General features: G+C 42.0%; 1 protein-coding gene across 1 annotated transcript in view; it reads right to left on the bottom strand.

The window, feature by feature from the left end:
- LOC134330251 (polypeptide N-acetylgalactosaminyltransferase 10-like) overlaps positions 1–15,814 on the bottom strand; it is a 22,369-nt gene extending 6,555 nt beyond the window's left edge. Inside the window, exons 1-8 of the mRNA XM_063011298.1 lie at positions 15,067–15,814; positions 14,360–14,453; positions 5,015–5,153; positions 4,742–4,908; positions 4,077–4,262; positions 3,580–3,763; positions 1,948–2,065; positions 1,754–1,861 (exon numbers count right to left, since the gene is read on the bottom strand). Coding sequence (XP_062867368.1) covers positions 1,754–1,861; positions 1,948–2,065; positions 3,580–3,763; positions 4,077–4,262; positions 4,742–4,908; positions 5,015–5,153; positions 14,360–14,453; positions 15,067–15,192 — 1,122 coding nt within the window. The 5' untranslated portion in view covers positions 15,193–15,814. The remainder of the gene's footprint in view (positions 1–1,753; positions 1,862–1,947; positions 2,066–3,579; positions 3,764–4,076; positions 4,263–4,741; positions 4,909–5,014; positions 5,154–14,359; positions 14,454–15,066) is intronic.
- Between the last annotated feature and the right edge of the window lie 1,805 nt (positions 15,815–17,619).

The following is a 17,619-nucleotide window of genomic DNA, read 5'->3' as shown; positions in this document are numbered from 1 at the left end:
ACACACACACACTGAGGGGATGATGCTGCGCCTCCTCTGATATTAAACAGCATTAATGAATGTATTGTTTATGTTGAATTGATGTATTTAACAGGGTGGAGGTGGAGTCGGGTTGCAGAATGACGGTTCAATGTTTAACTTTGTGTTAAATAAATATTGGTAAATAAGGTGGCGTCCATATATTTATTTATTATTTTAATGAAGACGTTTGAGTTCATAATCTAACAGTAACCCACCTGGTACTAAAAGAACAACAAACTGTTATAAACTGTTTTAAACAGAGGTATAAGAGTGTGTGTATCATGGCGTGTTACAGAAATGCTCTATAAGCTTTATAATTATCCTCGTGTACGTACAGCAGCCGACAGGAACCAAAACAGCTAACGGCGTCACCGCAGCAGAAATAATAATCTGTATCCATCAATCAAATAATCCAGTAATAATAATCTCAATAAAATAAACCGTTCTGTAATTACAGCTACAGTTATTACAAGCTGTGTTCCAATACCCACTCGTATAACTGAAATATATACTATAATATATACCATAATCACATGTATAAGTGTAGGTTATTGTGTAGGATGTTGATGGTGCTGGTGTGTCGGTTCCTCCACTGAAGTTTCTTCCTCCTTTTATTTCACCAGCTGCTGCTACACAGTGAAGCTCCTCATCACTCACAACATTAACATTCATCACACACAGGAACCTCGGTCACGCTGGAGAGGAACCCTGCAGGGCCCCAACCAGAACCTACACAGGAACCTCGGTCACGCTGGAGAGGAACCCTGCAGGGCCCCAACCAGAACCTACACAGGAACCTCGGTCACGCTGGAGAGGAACCCTGCAGGGCCCCAACCAGAACCTACACAGGAACCTCGGTCACGCTGGAGAGGAACCCTGCAGGGCCCCAACCAGAACCTACACAGGAACCTCGGTCACGCTGGAGAGGAACCCTGCAGGGCCCCAACCAGAACCTACACAGGAACCTCGGTCACGCTGGAGAGGAACCCTGCAGGGCCCCAACCAGAACCTACACAGGAACCTCGGTCACGCTGGAGAGGAACCCTGCAGGGCCCCAACCAGAACCTACACAGGAACCTCGGTCACGCTGGAGAGGAACCCTGCAGGGCCCCAACCAGAACCTACACAGGAACCTCGGTCACGCTGGAGAGGAACCCTGCAGGGCCCCAACCAGAACCTACACAGGAACCTCGGTCACGCTGGAGAGGAACCCTGCAGGGCCCCAACCAGAACCTACACAGGAACCTCGGTCACGCTGGAGAGGAACCCTGCAGGGCCCCAACCAGAACCTACACAGGAACCTCGGTCACGCTGGAGAGGAACCCTGCAGGGCCCCAACCAGAAACTACACAGGAACCTCGGTCACGCTGGAGAGGAACCCTGCAGGGCCCCAACCAGAACCTACACAGGAACCTCGGTCACGCTGGAGAGGAACCCTGCAGGGCCCCAACCAGAACCTACACAGGAACCTCGGTCACGCTGGAGAGGAACCCTGCAGGGCCCCAACCAGAACCTACACAGGAACCTCGGTCACGCTGGAGAGGAACCCTGCAGGGCCCCAACCAGAACCTACACAGGAACCTTGACTCTCCTCCCTCTCTGAATTCTGCTCAGTTAGACGCCGCTGAGTGAACGACGTTTTCCTGAATCAAACTAGCCAGCATGCTAATGTTTACACATAATAAATAATCGCTCTGTAAAATAATAATAATAATAAAACGTCCCGACTCACCTTCGCCAGATTCACTCCCTCAGGTACCGTATATGGAACGTACTTCCTGTAAATATGGCCGACACGAGAGCAGGGGACGTCCTCCATACGACCTCCACACATCCACACCTACACACCCACCAACATCACACCGTCAGAACCGCCACCACATCATCATCGCTAGCGTGGATGAATCCCGTGGATGCTCAGCGTACCTTAAAGGAAATCTCGTACTGCTCTCCTCCCCAGATCTCCAGTCCCATGTCATATCCTCCCATCTCCCAGAACCACTTCCTGTCTACAGCAAACAGACCACCGGCCATCACCGGAGACCTGAACACAGCAAACACAGAACGGCTCTAAAACGTGTAAATATTCTTCATTACAATCAAAAATCAACACCACACGGTAACCACGGTAACCACCGGGCAACAACTTTAACAACTTTCTAAACCATCTATAAAACTAATTATATACAACCAATCAGATACTTTATACTGTGTGAGAGCAGTTTGGGGAAGGCCCTTTCCTGATCCAGCATGAGAGACATGGTTTGGCGTGGAGGAACTCAAGAGACCTGCCCCCACTGAACATCTTTGGGATGAATCGGAACATTGATTGCCACAAAATCTGTCGTTGCTGGGGCGCCCTGGTGGTGCAGCGGGATATTCTGCTCTCTCCGAGTTTGGATCTCAGCTCTGCTACGTAATCGATAACGTCGACTATAAAAATTTGTCGACGTGGAATTTCATTGTCGACGCGTCATTAGTATTGCGACGCACTAAAGGAACTGCAGGGGGCGCAGCATCGCTTCCGTGGTGCAGCGGGGAGTTTATGAAAACAGAGAGGCAAAAATAAAGAGACCGAAACTTTCTAAAGTATTTCAGCCAAAATAACCCAAAGAAACGAGCTGGACGCTACAGAGCAGAGTCGTGGTTTCACACCAGCAACAGCCGTGATGAGCAGCGTTATTACGGTACGTTTTTACACCGCGCTTTGTGCTTTAACCAACGTAGTTAATGCTAAAGTACTTGTCGGAAAAATATCTAAGAGTTCGCTATTTTTCAGGTTTGTTTGCTAGCTAACTCATTAAGTGCAATAGTTAATCAGTCATTTATATGAGTAACGTTATGCTCTCGTTAATGAGAGCATTCATTCTAAATAATAATAAGCCTCCTCCACTTAATGCTAGCTAGTTAGCTCAGCAGATAATTCAGTTAAGATATTTAACCTGTTATGGTTTAGTTGGCAAAGCCGGTACACTATCTGTAATAAACTATGATACACAGCCTTCAGTTTGTGATCATTAATACAGCTTTCTGTTTTGTGCTTTCTATTAATAGCACTAAGCAATGGAGTGTGGATGAGAAGAGGTTCATGCTCCCCTCAGATGGCTGAGATCTTCACAGACAGCGTTCACATGTTTCTCAACCACATGTTATAAATGTTTTTGACTTCCAGAGTGATAACTTCTGAAACATAACAGCTTCTAATGCTGCCCAAAGCTTTCTTATTAAATATAATTTTTTTTATTGTGATTGTGTATTAATGTTTCAAATATATTTAATTAAGCTTAAGTTTCATATTCATGTTTCATGTGTCATTATTTTAATTTGATATAGGAAATTAAATAACATAACAGAGTTTTGTTATGTTAAGGCAGAGATGGAGGGTATGACATAAATAATCGTTGACTAGTCGACTAATCGAAAAATAAATAAAATAATCGTCAGATTAGTCGACTACTAAAATAATCGTTAGTTGCAGCCCTATCTGCTACCGGTAGGCTGGGCGCCCCTATCAGCTTTAACTCTGTGAGCTGGTGTTATTGATGATTAGTTTCGTACTCGAAGGGTTCGCTTGGGTCCCTGTTCTGCAGTTTGGGGGGGATGGGGATGCGTTTGTAGAACATCTCCCAATCAAACGCTCCACGCATGGCGTCGCCAGCCTGAGTCTCGTAGCCGAAATGGTCGTGATCGATCACGTCAATCATCGGGCACACGATCGTCTTACGGTTCTGAGCGATCCGATCTGAAACACACAAAACAACCGATCAAATCATCAATGAATCTATAAATGTTTAATATATTAATGCAGGAATTAATCTGAATCGAGCAGGTCTGAATCAGCCTCTCCTCCCGGGGCAGCCAGGACCGGGTGTGTCGCCCCGTCTCCACGGCCAGGTCGTGTGCGCTCAGTCTGTACCTCGTCTGGGTGTTTCTTCATTTAGGGTCGGATACTGTGCTCAGATCATCTGCTGCACTGTAGTGTCTGTTTAGGGCCAAATAACAAATAACAACAAATAACAACAAATAACAACAAATAACACTGCACACACACTCACCCAGCAGAGGGGGGAGCCAGTTCACGTTGGCCTCACAGTGAGAGTCCAGGAAGGTGATGACCTCTCCTCGAGCCACGCTCGCCCCCAGAAGTCGGGTACGGATCAGACCCTCCCGCTTCCTGGTACGAACGATCCGAACCTTCGGCAGGCGAGACATGTACTCCTCCAACGGGGCCTTCAGGTGCGCTGCATACAGGGTGTCATACAGGTCATGTACAGAGAGTGTGTGTGTGTGTAGTGTACTGAGTAGTGTATAGTGTGTGTGTGTGTAGTATGTGTGTGTAGTGTGTGTATAATGTGCAGTGTGTAGTATGTGTGTTTATTGTATAGTGTGTGTATATTGTGTGGTGTGTGTGTGTAGTATGTGTGTGTAGTGTGTGTATAATGTGTAGTATGTGTGTGTGTGTGTGTAGTATGTGTGTGTAGTGTGTGTATAATGTGCAGTGTGTAGTATGTGTGTTTATTGTATAGTGTGTGTATATTGTGTGTGTGTAGTATGTGTGTGTAGTGTGTGTATAATGTGTAGTATGTGTGTGTGTGTGTGTGTAGTGTGTGTGTGTGTAGTGTGTGTATAATGTGTAGTATGTGTGTGTGTGTGTGTAGTGTGTGTGTGTAGTGTGTGTATAATGTGTAGTATGTGTGTGTGTGTGTGTGTGTGTGTGTACCTTTATCGCTGAAGTCGTCCACCAGGATGATTTCGGAGAGGAGCTGTGGGGGTGAGCGGTTCTGGACACTGTGTACGGTGCGCAGTAACGAACTCCAGCCCTCATTATGGAATGGAATAATGATGCTGCAGTTTGGTAGCTTCTCCAGATACAGCTTCTGTTTACAGCTACACACACACACACACGGGGTAATGTTATATTAATGTTATTGATCACAGAGCTGTGATGTCAGTAATCAGCTGTGATGCAGGTGGGGTGGGGTGGGGTGGGTACTTTGGGTGGCGTATATCAGGCAGGGATCTGTTGAGCGAGATCTTGTTGCTGATGTAAATATTGAAGCCGTTCTCTCTGTAGGCCTGATCCACCTGATCCGAATCAGTCAGGGGGTACGGCTTACCCTGCTCTCCATCACCTGCACCCCACACACACACACACACACACACACACACACACACACATCATAACATGTTCAGTTATCACATTCATCATCACACTCTAAATAAATATACAGTGTGTGTGTGTGTGTGTGTGTAGTATGATGTACAGTGTGTGTGTGTAGTATGATGTACAGTGTGTGTGTGTGTGTGTGTGTAGTATGATGTACAGTGTGTGTGTGTGTAGTATGATGTACAGTGTGTGTGTGTGTAGTATGATGTACAGTGTGTGTGTGTGTAGTATGATGTACAGTGTGTGTGTGTGTAGTATGATGTACAGTGTGTGTGTGTGTGTGTAGTATGATGTACAGTGTGTGTGTGTGTGTGTAGTATGATGTACAGTGTGTGTGTGTGTAGTATGATGTACAGTGTGTGTGTGTGTAGTATGATGTACAGTGTGTGTGTGTGTAGTATGATGTACAGTGTGTGTGTGTGTAGTATGATGTACAGTGTGTGTGTGTAGTATGATGTAGTGTGTGTGTGTAGTATGATGTACAGTGTGTGTGTGTGTAGTATGATGTACAGTGTGTGTGTGTAGTATGATGTACAGTGTGTGTGTGTAGTATGATGTACAGTGTGTGTGTGTGTGTGTGTAGTATGATGTACAGTGTGTGTGTGTAGTATGATGTACAGTGTGTGTGTGTGTGTGTGTGTGTAGTATGATGTACAGTGTGTGCGTATGTGTGTGTGTGTAGTATGATGTACAGTGTGTGTGTGTGTGTGTGTGTGTAGTATGATGTACAGTGTGTGTGTGTGTGTGTAGTATGATGTACAGTGTGTGTGTGTGTGTAGTATGATGTACAGTGTGTGTGTGTGTGTGTGTGTGTGTGTAGTATGATGTACAGTGTGTGTGTGTGTAGTATGATGTACAGTGTGTGTGTAGTATGATGTACAGTGTGTGTGTGTAGTATGATGTACAGTGTGTGTGTGTGTGTGTAGTATGATGTACAGTGTGTGTGTGTAGTATGATGTACAGTGTGTGTGTGTGTGTGTGTGTAGTATGATGTACAGTGTGTGTGTGTGTGTGTGTAGTATGATGTACAGTGTGTGTGTGTGTGTGTAGTATGATGTACAGTGTGTGTGTGTGTGTAGTATGATGTACAGTGTGTGTGTGTGTAGTATGATGTACAGTGTGTGTGTGTGTAGTATGATGTACAGTGTGTGTGTGTGTAGTATGATGTACAGTGTGTGTGTGTAGTATGATGTACAGTGTGTGTGTGTAGTATGATGTACAGTGTGTGTGTGTGTAGTATGATGTACAGTGTGTGTGTGTAGTATGATGTACAGTGTGTGTGTGTGTGTGTAGTATGATGTAGTGTGTGTGTGTGTGTGTAGTATGATGTACAGTGTGTGTGTGTAGTATGATGTACAGTGTGTGTGTGTAGTATGATGTACAGTGTGTGTGTGTGTGTGTGTAGTATGATGTACAGTGTGTGTGTGTAGTATGATGTACAGTGTGTGTGTGTGTGTGTGTGTGTGTAGTATGATGTACAGTGTGTGCGTATGTGTGTGTGTGTAGTATGATGCACAGTGTGTGTGTGTGTGTGTAGTATGATGTACAGTGTGTGTGTGTGTGTGTAGTATGATGTACAGTGTGTGTGTGTGTGTAGTATGATGTACAGTGTGTGTGTGTGTGTGTGTGTGTAGTATGATGTACAGTGTGTGTGTGTGTAGTATGATGTACAGTGTGTGTGTAGTATGATGTACAGTGTGTGTGTGTAGTATGATGTACAGTGTGTGTGTGTGTGTGTGTGTAGTATGATGTACAGTGTGTGTGTGTAGTATGATGTACAGTGTGTGTGTGTGTGTGTGTGTAGTATGATGTACAGTGTGTGTGTGTGTGTGTGTAGTATGATGTACAGTGTGTGTGTGTGTAGTATGATGTACAGTGTGTGTGTGTGTAGTATGATGTACAGTGTGTGTGTGTGTAGTATGATGTACAGTGTGTGTGTGTGTAGTATGATGTACAGTGTGTGTGTGTAGTATGATGTACAGTGTGTGTGTGTGTAGTATGATGTACAGTGTGTGTGTGTAGTATGATGTACAGTGTGTGTGTGTGTGTGTAGTATGATGTAGTGTGTGTGTGTGTGTGTAGTATGATGTACAGTGTGTGTGTGTGTGTGTAGTATGATGTACAGTGTGTGTGTGTGTGTATGATGTACAGTGTGTGTGTGTGTGTGTGTGTGTGTAGTATGATGTACAGTGTGTGTGTGTGTAGTATGATGTACAGTGTGTGTGTGTAGTATGATGTACAGTGTGTGTGTGTGTGTAGTATGATGTACAGTGTGTGTGTGTGTGTGTAGTATGATGTACAGTGTGTGTGTGTGTGTGTAGTATGATGTACAGTGTGTGTGTGTGTGTGTAGTATGATGTACAGTGTGTGTGTGTGTATGATGTACAGTGTGTGTGTGTGTGTAGTATGATGTACAGTGTGTGTGTGTGTGTAGTATGATGTACAGTGTGTGTGTGTAGTATGATGTACAGTGTGTGTGTGTGTGTGTAGTATGATGTACAGTGTGTGTATATATATATGTATATATAGATATGGATATAGATATAGATATATATATACATAGAGAGATAAAAATACGTATATATAAATATATAAAAATACACAAATGCACAAAAATATCTGATATATATTTGCAAAGTTTATCTCATTTTAAACACTATACACTGAAATCTGCACAATGTCACTTACCGTTAGTAATTGGAACATCCAAGGCCTGAGCTCCTCAGCCTTCGGATTAAAAAGCGTACACACTGACTTCCACACACACATTAAAAACCTTGACATCATCATCCTACAGGAAACATGGTGCAAGGCCGACACGGTCACTCACTGTCCCCGTGACTACAGAGAAATTATACTACCCTCCCAAAAACTTAGCACAGTGCGCCAAGGCAGAGATTCAGGAGGTCTGATAATCTGGTACAAATCACACCTACACACGCTAATAAACATTATGAAAATTGGAAAATTCCACATTTGGCTGAAAATAAACAAAACTATACTATCATCACAGAAGGATCTGTTTCTCTGTGCCATTTATATCCCTCCGTCAGAGTCTCCATACTACTCTGAAGACATGTTCTCAGAGCTGGAGAGAGAGACCTGCCATTTCCAAACCCAGGGAAACGTGCTCGTCTGTGGAGACCTGAACGCCAGAACAGGAACCCAACCTGATATTATAAATGAACAGGGAAACAGATTCATCAATAACAACCAAATTCTTAATACTAATTCCACCCTAAACCACAGAAACAATTATGATCACGTTACTAACAAAAATGGTAAAGACCTCCTGCAGCTCTGTCGAAGTTTAGGTCTGTACATCGTGAACGGTAGAACTCGAGGGGACTCATTAGGAAGGTACACGTTCTGCTCACCTCTTGGTAATAGTACAGTAGATTATGCAATAACAGATTTAGACCCTTTCTCTCTCAGTGCATTTACTGTTAAACCTCTAACCCCTCTGTCTGATCACAGCCAAATTACTGTGTTCATCAAAAAGACAGAAACTAACCCCACCACACACACACGGCCCAGTAAGCTGTACAACATCTCCAGATCCTACAGATGGGCCGAGAACAGCGCAGAGGAGTTCCAGAAAGCAATTAGCAGCACAGAAATCCAAACTAGCTTAGATAACTTTCTGGACACTGCGTACATTCACAGTAAAGAAGGAGTAAATCAGGCAGTTAAAAATATTAATCAGATCTTTAAAAATACAGCAAATAAAGCTCAATTAAAAATTAAATCTAAATCAAAACCTAAATCTACAAAAGATGACAGCTGGTTCGACAAAGACTGTCAAATGTTAAGAACAGAACTCCGTAAAATATCAAACCAAAAACACAGAGACCCAAACAACAGTAACACACGACTTCTTTACTGTGAAACCCTCAAACAATATAAACGTACACTCAGAACCAAAAAAGCTCAGTACACCCAAAAACAACTAACAATTATTGAACAATCAATCAACACACATCAATTCTGGGACAATTGGAATAAATTAAAACATAGAGAACAGGAAGAATTGGCCATTCAGGATGGGGATATCTGGACAACCCATTTCCAATCACTCTTTAAAAATATAGAATTAGATTCAAATCCTGAACAAAATCAAATTATTAGTAAGTTAGAGGAACTGGAACGGGCTGTTAAAAACCACCAGAATCCTCTAGACTCTCTCATTACTGAGCAGGAACTTAAAGACAACATTAAAAAACTAAAAACAAAGAAATCATCAGGACCTGACGGGATCCTGAATGAAATGATCAAACACAGCAGCTCCAAATTTCACCTGGCGATGTTAAAAGTCTTTAACCTGGTTCTGAGTGTCGGTTCCTTCCCTGAAATCTGGAATCAAGGTCTCATAACACCCATCTACAAAAGTGGAGATAAATTCGACCCTAATAATTACCGGGGCATCTGTGTGAGCAGTAACCTGGGGAAGTTATTCTGTAGTATAATTAACTCACGATTATTACACTTCCTTACCCAACACAACGTCCTGAGTAAAAGTCAGATTGGTTTTCTACCAAATTACCGCACTACCGATCATATTTACACCCTACACACCCTGATCCAAAAATATGTAGTTCAAAATAACTCTCAAATATTTGCATGTTTTATTGATTTAAAAAAAGCTTTTGATTCCATTTGGCATGAAGGATTGTTTTATAAAATGTTAGAGAGCGGTGTAGGGGGTAAAACATACGATCTTATTAAATCCATGTACACAGAAAACCAGTGTGGAATAAGAATCGGCAGTAAGAGAAACATCTCATCTCTCAGGAGCGTGGAGTGAGACAGGGCTGCTGTTTAAGTCCAACTCTATTTAACATCTATATTAATGAATTGGCCTCCATGTTAGAGCACTCAGCCACGCCCGGTCTCACTCTACACGACTCCGAGATTAAACTCCTGCTGTATGCAGATGATCTGGTCCTGCTGTCCCCCAGCGCTCAGGGTCTCCAGCACAAACTGGACCTGCTGCAGCAGTACTGTCAGACCTGGGCCCTGACCGTCAACCTCAAAAAGACCAAAATTATGACTTTCCAGAAAAGAGCCAGATCTCAGGGAACCAAACACACATATAAATTAGGACAGCATGAAATTGAGCACACTAAAGATTATACTTACCTCGGACTGAACATCAGTTCCACAGGAAACTTTAACCCGGCAGTAAATGAACTGAGAGAAAAAGCTCGCAGGGCGTCGACGCCATAAAACGTCAAACATTCGTGGAAATTCCGATTCGAATCTGGCTTAAAATTTTTGAATCAATAATTGAACCGATTGCTCTATATGGCAGTGAAGTTTGGGGTTCACTTACACACCATCAATTCCATAATTGGGACAAACATCCATTAGAGACCCTGCACACAGAGTTCTGTACAACCATCCTAAAGGTGCACAGACACACCACGAACAATGCGTGCAGGGCAGAATTAGGCCGATTTCCACTAATTATAAACATACAGAGAAGAGCATCAACTTCTGGAACCATCTAAATGAGAGCGACCCCCAAACTTATCATTATAAAGCCCTGAAACACCAAGAGCTGAGCAAACATACCAGTCCCCTCATCCAACTGGTCCTGAGTCACTGCACCCATACACCACTAACACACACAGATACACCACTAACACACACCGATACACTAATAACACACACAGATACTCTAACACACACAGATACACCACTAACACACACAGATACACCACTAACACACACAGATACACCACTAACACACACAGATACACCACTAACACACACAGATACACCACTAACACACACAGATACACCACCAACACACACCGATACACTAATAACACACACAGATACACCACTAACACACACAGATACACCACTAACACACACAGATACACCACTAACACACACAGATACACCACTAACACACACAGATACACCACTAACACACACAGATACTCTAACACACACAGATACACCACTAACACACACAGATACACTAATAACACACACAGATACTCTAACACACACAGACACTCAAATAACACACACAAACACATTGCTAACACACACTGACACACTAATAACACACACTAACACAATAAAGACTCAGGAACAAGAGAAATCTGTAAACCCAATTAGAATAAACCAAATTACACAAAAACTCAGAACTAAATATCTGAATTATTGGGAAACTGAAACTAAAACTCAAAGTAAAATGCAGTTATTTATTATTTATTATTTGTTATTATTTGTTATTTGACCCTAAACAGACACTACAGTGCAGCAGATGATCTGAGCACAGTATCCGACCCTAAATTAAGAAACACCCTGACGAGGTACAGACTGAGCGCACACGACCTGGCCGTGGAGACGGGGCGACACACCCGGTCCTGGCTGCCCCGGGAGGAGAGGTCGTGTCAGCACTGCACTCTCAGTACAGTAGAGACGGAGCTGCACTTCCTCACCCGGTGTACCAAGTACCACCACGTCCGCTCCCAATTCTTCCCTAAATTTAATAACATCATCCCCAACTTCACCTCCCTCCCAGCCCCCGACAAACTGCCCCACCTACTGGGGGAGCACAGAGAGAGCTGCACACTAGCAGCACTCTATACACACACCTGCCACCAGGTGAGGGACAGTGGGTGACCATGTCTCATACACACACACACACACACACACACACACACACACACACACACATACACACACACACGCGCACAAACTGATCGTTTTACTACCTCATTATTGTAAATATTATACTATTTATTGTTATTATTTTGCACTGTTTTTATTAATATTTTATTCTATTCTATATTTTTTGCACATGTAACTGTTCTGTATATTTTTGTTCTTTCTTATTTGTATTGTTTATATTTCCCTGTAACTTGCTTTGGCAATACGAATGTCCTTATTTGTCATGCCAATAAAGCTTCTTTTGAGTTTGAGTTTGTGTAGTATGATGTACAGTGTGTGTGTGTAGTATGATGTACAGTGTGTGTGTGTGTGTAGTATGATGTACAGTGTGTGTGTGTGTAGTATGATGTACAGTGTGTGTGTGTGTGTGTAGTATGATGTACAGTGTGTGTGTGTGTGTGTGTGTGTGTGTGTGTGTAGTATGATGTACAGTGTGTGTGTGTGTGTAGTATGATGTACAGTGTGTGTGTGTGTGTGTAGTATGATGTACAGTGTGTGTGTGTGTGTGTGTGTGTGTAGTATGATGTACAGTGTGTGTGTGTAGTATGATGTACAGTGTGTGTGTGTGTGTGTAGTATGATGTACAGTGTGTGTGTGTGTAGTATGATGTACAGTGTGTGTGTGTGTGTGTAGTATGATGTACAGTGTGTGTGTGTGTGTGTGTGTGTGTAGTATGATGTACAGTGTGTGTGTGTGTGTAGTATGATGTACAGTGTGTGTGTGTGTGTGTGTAGTATGATGTACAGTGTGTGTGTGTGTGTGTGTGTGTGTGTAGTATGATGTACAGTGTGTGTGTGTGTAGTATGATGTACAGTGTGTGTGTGTGTGTGTGTAGTATGATGTACAGTGTGTGTGTGTGTCTGTGTGTAGTATGATGTACAGTGTGTGTGTGTGTGTGTGTGTGTGTAGTATGATGTACAGTGTGTGTGTGTGTGTGTGTGTAGTATGATGTACAGTGTGTGTGTGTGTGTGTGTAGTATGATGTACAGTGTGTGTGTGTGTCTGTGTGTAGTATGATGTACAGTGTGTGTGTGTGTGTGTGTAGTATGATGTACAGTGTGTGTGTGTGTGTGTGTGTGTGTGTAGTATGATGTACAGTGTGTGTGTGTCTGTAGTATGATGTACAGTGTGTGTGTGTGTGTGTGTGTGTGTGTGTGTGTGTAGTATGATGTACAGTGTGTGTGTGTGTGTGTAGTATGATGTAGTGTGTGTGTGTGTGTGTGTAGTATGATGTACAGTGTGTGTGTGTGTGTGTGTGTGTAGTATGATGTACAGTGTGTGTGTGTGTGTGTGTGTGTGTGTGTGTAGTATGATGTACAGTGTGTGTGTGTGTGTGTGTGTGTGTAGTATGATGTACAGTGTGTGTGTGTGTGTGTAGTATGATGTACAGTGTGTGTGTGTGTGTGTGTAGTATGATGTACAGTGTGTGTGTGTAGTATGATGTACAGTGTGTGTGTGTGTGTGTGTGTAGTATGATGTACAGTGTGTGTGTGTGTGTGTGTAGTATGATGTACAGTGTGTGTGTGTGTGTGTGTGTGTAGTATGATGTACAGTGTGTGTGTGTGTGTGTGTAGTATGATGTACAGTGTGTGTGTGTGTGTGTAGTATGATGTACAGTGTGTGTGTGTGTGTGTGTGTGTGTAGTATGATGTACAGTGTGTGTGTGTGTGTAGTATGATGTACAGTGTGTGTGTGTGTGTGTAGTATGATGTACAGTGTGTGTGTGTGTCTGTGTGTAGTATGATGTACAGTGTGTGTGTGTGTGTGTGTGTGTGTAGTATGATGTACAGTGTGTGTGTGTGTGTAGTATGATGTACAGTGTGTGTGTGTGTGTGTGTAGTATGATGTACAGTGTGTGTGTGTGTGTAGTATGATGTACAGTGTGTGTGTGTGTGTGTGTGTGTGTGTAGTATGATGTACAGTGTGTGTGTGTGTGTGTAGTATGATGTAGTGTGTGTGTGTGTGTAGTATGATGTACAGTGTGTGTGTGTGTGTGTGTGTAGTATGATGTACAGTGTGTGTGTGTGTGTGTGTGTGTAGTATGATGTAGTGTGTGTGTGTGTGTGTAGTATGATGTACAGTGTGTGTGTGTGTGTGTGTGTGTAGTATGATGTACAGTGTGTGTGTGTGTGTAGTATGATGTACAGTGTGTGTGTGTAGTATGATGTACAGTGTGTGTGTGTGTGTGTGTAGTATGATGTACAGTGTGTGTGTGTGTGTGTGTGTGTGTAGTATGATGTACAGTGTGTGTGTGTGTGTGTGTGTGTAGTATGATGTACAGTGTGTGTGTGTGTGTGTAGTATGATGTAGTGTGTGTGTGTGTGTGTAGTATGATGTACAGTGTGTGTGTGTGTGTGTGTGTGTAGTATGATGTACAGTGTGTGTGTGTAGTATGATGTACAGTGTGTGTGTGTGTGTGTAGTATGATGTACTGTGTGTGTGTGTGTGTGTAGTATGATGTACAGTGTGTGTGTGTGAGACCTGTCTGCGCGTTGTCTCTCATTATGAGCTCATGATCATGCCAGTCTTTCCTCTTCTGTTGCTCCAGACCCCCCACAGACCTCCTAATGGTCCCCTAAAACACACACACACACACACACACACACACACACACACACACACACACACACATAAATAAATGAGTGAGGATTATCCACCTGGTTGAGCTGTGATTGTTACTAAATGCTCAGGTTCTGATCAGCACTAAACACAGTAAACTCTTGTACTCTGAGTGATCTGAAACTGTGACTGACTGTGATGCACCAATCGAAGGTTAAGGGCCTTACACAGGGGCCCTACACAGGGGCCCAACACAGTGTTTACGTCTGTGCCAGAGATCACCGTGTACGAAACGACATGAAGCCATAAGGAAACAGAACCAGTTAGACTGGGACCAGTGACCTCCCGCTTTATCATGTGAAATACACAGACACACTAATAACACACACCACAAGAGACCACGCCCTTATTCACACACACACACACACACACACACACACACACACACACACACACACACACACACACACACACACACACACACACACACACACAGGGGATGATGCTGCGCCTCCTCTGATATAAAACAGCATTAATGAATGTATTGTTTATGTTGAATTGATGTATTTAACAGTATTTTAACTTGGTAGTGTACTTGTGTGTAGTACAGGTGTGTCTGTAAATCGTACCTGCAGTGGATCAGGAGCAGGTGCAGGATCAGACCGGGACCAGAGTCCAACAGCAGGCAGCAGAAGCAGCAGCGCCACCAACAGGACCAGCGCTTGTAGTACACGCTTCTGCCTCCGACGCATCATACACAACTACACACACACACATACACAACTATACACACTCCTACACAACTACACACACTCCTACACAAAACTTTACACACTCATACACACTCCTACACAGCTATACACAAATCTACACAATAACACACAATTATACACACATAACTACACACACACATAACTACTATACACTCCTATACAAATATACACTCCTACACAACTACACACTCCTACACAACTACACACTCCTACACAACTACACACTCCTACACACACTCATACAAAACTACACACTCCTACACAACTACACACACTCATACACAGCTACACACAAATCTACACAATCACACATCTACACAACTGTACTTATAACACTTACAACACAACTACACAAAGTTATACACACTCTACACACACAAACACGTCGTTCCCGTCTCCACAGCTCACACACACACACACAGCTATATATAGTATACACGGTGTTAATCTTACACACACTCTTACCGACACACACACCTATATACAGTATACACAGTATTAATCACACTCTCACACACACTTCCCCACACATACACACATACACACACACACACACACTCACCGACACACACAGCAAAAGTTTGATAGACAAATCAGTCACACTTCCGCTTACCCGGACTGTACCATTAGAGTCCACAGCGGGGGGAACCGAGTCAGTACACACACACACACACACACACACACACACAGATACACACAGATACACACACTCACACTCCTCATCTCCAACACTTAACACACACATCCATCAACATATTAACATTATCATCATAAACACTCCACAGAAAGATCTTAATCAAGTCTGAAATGATCATAAAGATCCCCTCAGGAACATTCTACTGCTGCTGAAGTGCTTCAGCTCCAGATTAACATCAGCTAACAACAATATTAATAATAATAATAATAAATGTTAATAATTTATAATAATATTATATACAGGGTTATACATTTCAAAGCGAAACTATTTAGCCATTTACACCTAATATTTTATTTTTTTTAATATAATACATTAATGTATTCATGTTTGTTAATGTTTAAAAATGATTTGAGTCTAAAAGTTATTTTACTGATTTATTTTCTTGATTTATAAGCTCCATTAGCTCATACAGACCTGTTTAAATAAAAAAAAAAAAAGAGTTAAATTACTATATCATTATAAATAAAAGTCCAAACCAGCTTTATAATTCACTGATGAGCAAGTGAAGCTTTAGATACAATTTATAATAGCAGAATGTTCGAATTATATCATTATAAACTACAAATATTACTAAAATGTATTTCTATTTGTAAACAGTGTTGATTAATACATCAATTCCTCAAAAATATTGATATTATTTGTTCAATTTAGAATATATATTGTGTGTGTGTGTGTGTGTGTGTGTGTGTGTGTGTGTGTGTGTGTGTGTGTGTGTGTGTGTGTGTGTGTTTACATTTGGGTGTCCAGTGATAAAGAGCTGATACAGAGAGAAGAAAGATCTTCATCTTTACTGCAGCCACTACTCCCTCAAACCACAGTATACGTATAACAGTATATAACACCTAAACACTGAATACATAATTGAGATTTTCTACATCATACAACAATAAACATATAAATTAACTTATTCATATATTTATTAATATATTTATCAATATATTTATTAGGTAAACAAACTTTCATTCCCTTGTTTACACTAAGTGTTTGCGAGCTTTTCAGAGGAGAACCCAGGATTACATCAATTAACTAAACCAAGTTTTAAACATTCATGGTAACCTTAAGTACTTTTAATCTAACAGTGGAAGAATCTGCAGCTTTAACAGAGTAGGTCTGATGTAGAAAACTGTGACATATAGCACCAAGTGCTGGAGATGTCTCCATCTGATGGTAAAAAAAGAAAATAAACCAGCAATCCAAGGTTCAGATCTGCATTTACTGTCTTACACTGTTTAGTCATTGGATTAAATCAAGTGTCATTAAAAAATTTGCATTGTTTTTTTTAATGGAAGGCACGAAAAACTTGACCAGTAATAACAGGTCCTGTATCAAACAGAACTAAAGAAGTCTCATATTTTAGTTTAGTTGATTACTGTGTTAAATTCTCCTTCCAAGATAATCATGGGACTAGTTTAAGGATTATTTTTTGCCAAAAATGGCTTTACTGAACCTACACAGCACAAAACCTGTACCAGGAGGAGACCAACACCCCAAAAAAACCCCAAACTTGAAGATGGCTGCAATGACAAAAAGGGGGTTAATGTTAGAATGTTAAAGCAGTTACACCAGATCCATTTTAATTGAACTTGTTCAAGGATGGAAAGTAAACAGCAGACAAAAAGATTCCAGCATAGAACATTTATTTATTAATCTCACATATTTACTGAATCAGACAGTTGATCATGAACCTTCAGAACAACTTGAAGAATCACTGG

This window comes from Trichomycterus rosablanca, chromosome 16, assembly GCF_030014385.1.
Source record: "Trichomycterus rosablanca isolate fTriRos1 chromosome 16, fTriRos1.hap1, whole genome shotgun sequence".
NCBI lineage: Eukaryota > Metazoa > Chordata > Actinopteri > Siluriformes > Trichomycteridae > Trichomycterus > Trichomycterus rosablanca.
The sequence above is the reverse complement of the archived record's forward strand: the minus strand, read 5'-3'. Positions and strand labels throughout refer to the sequence as shown.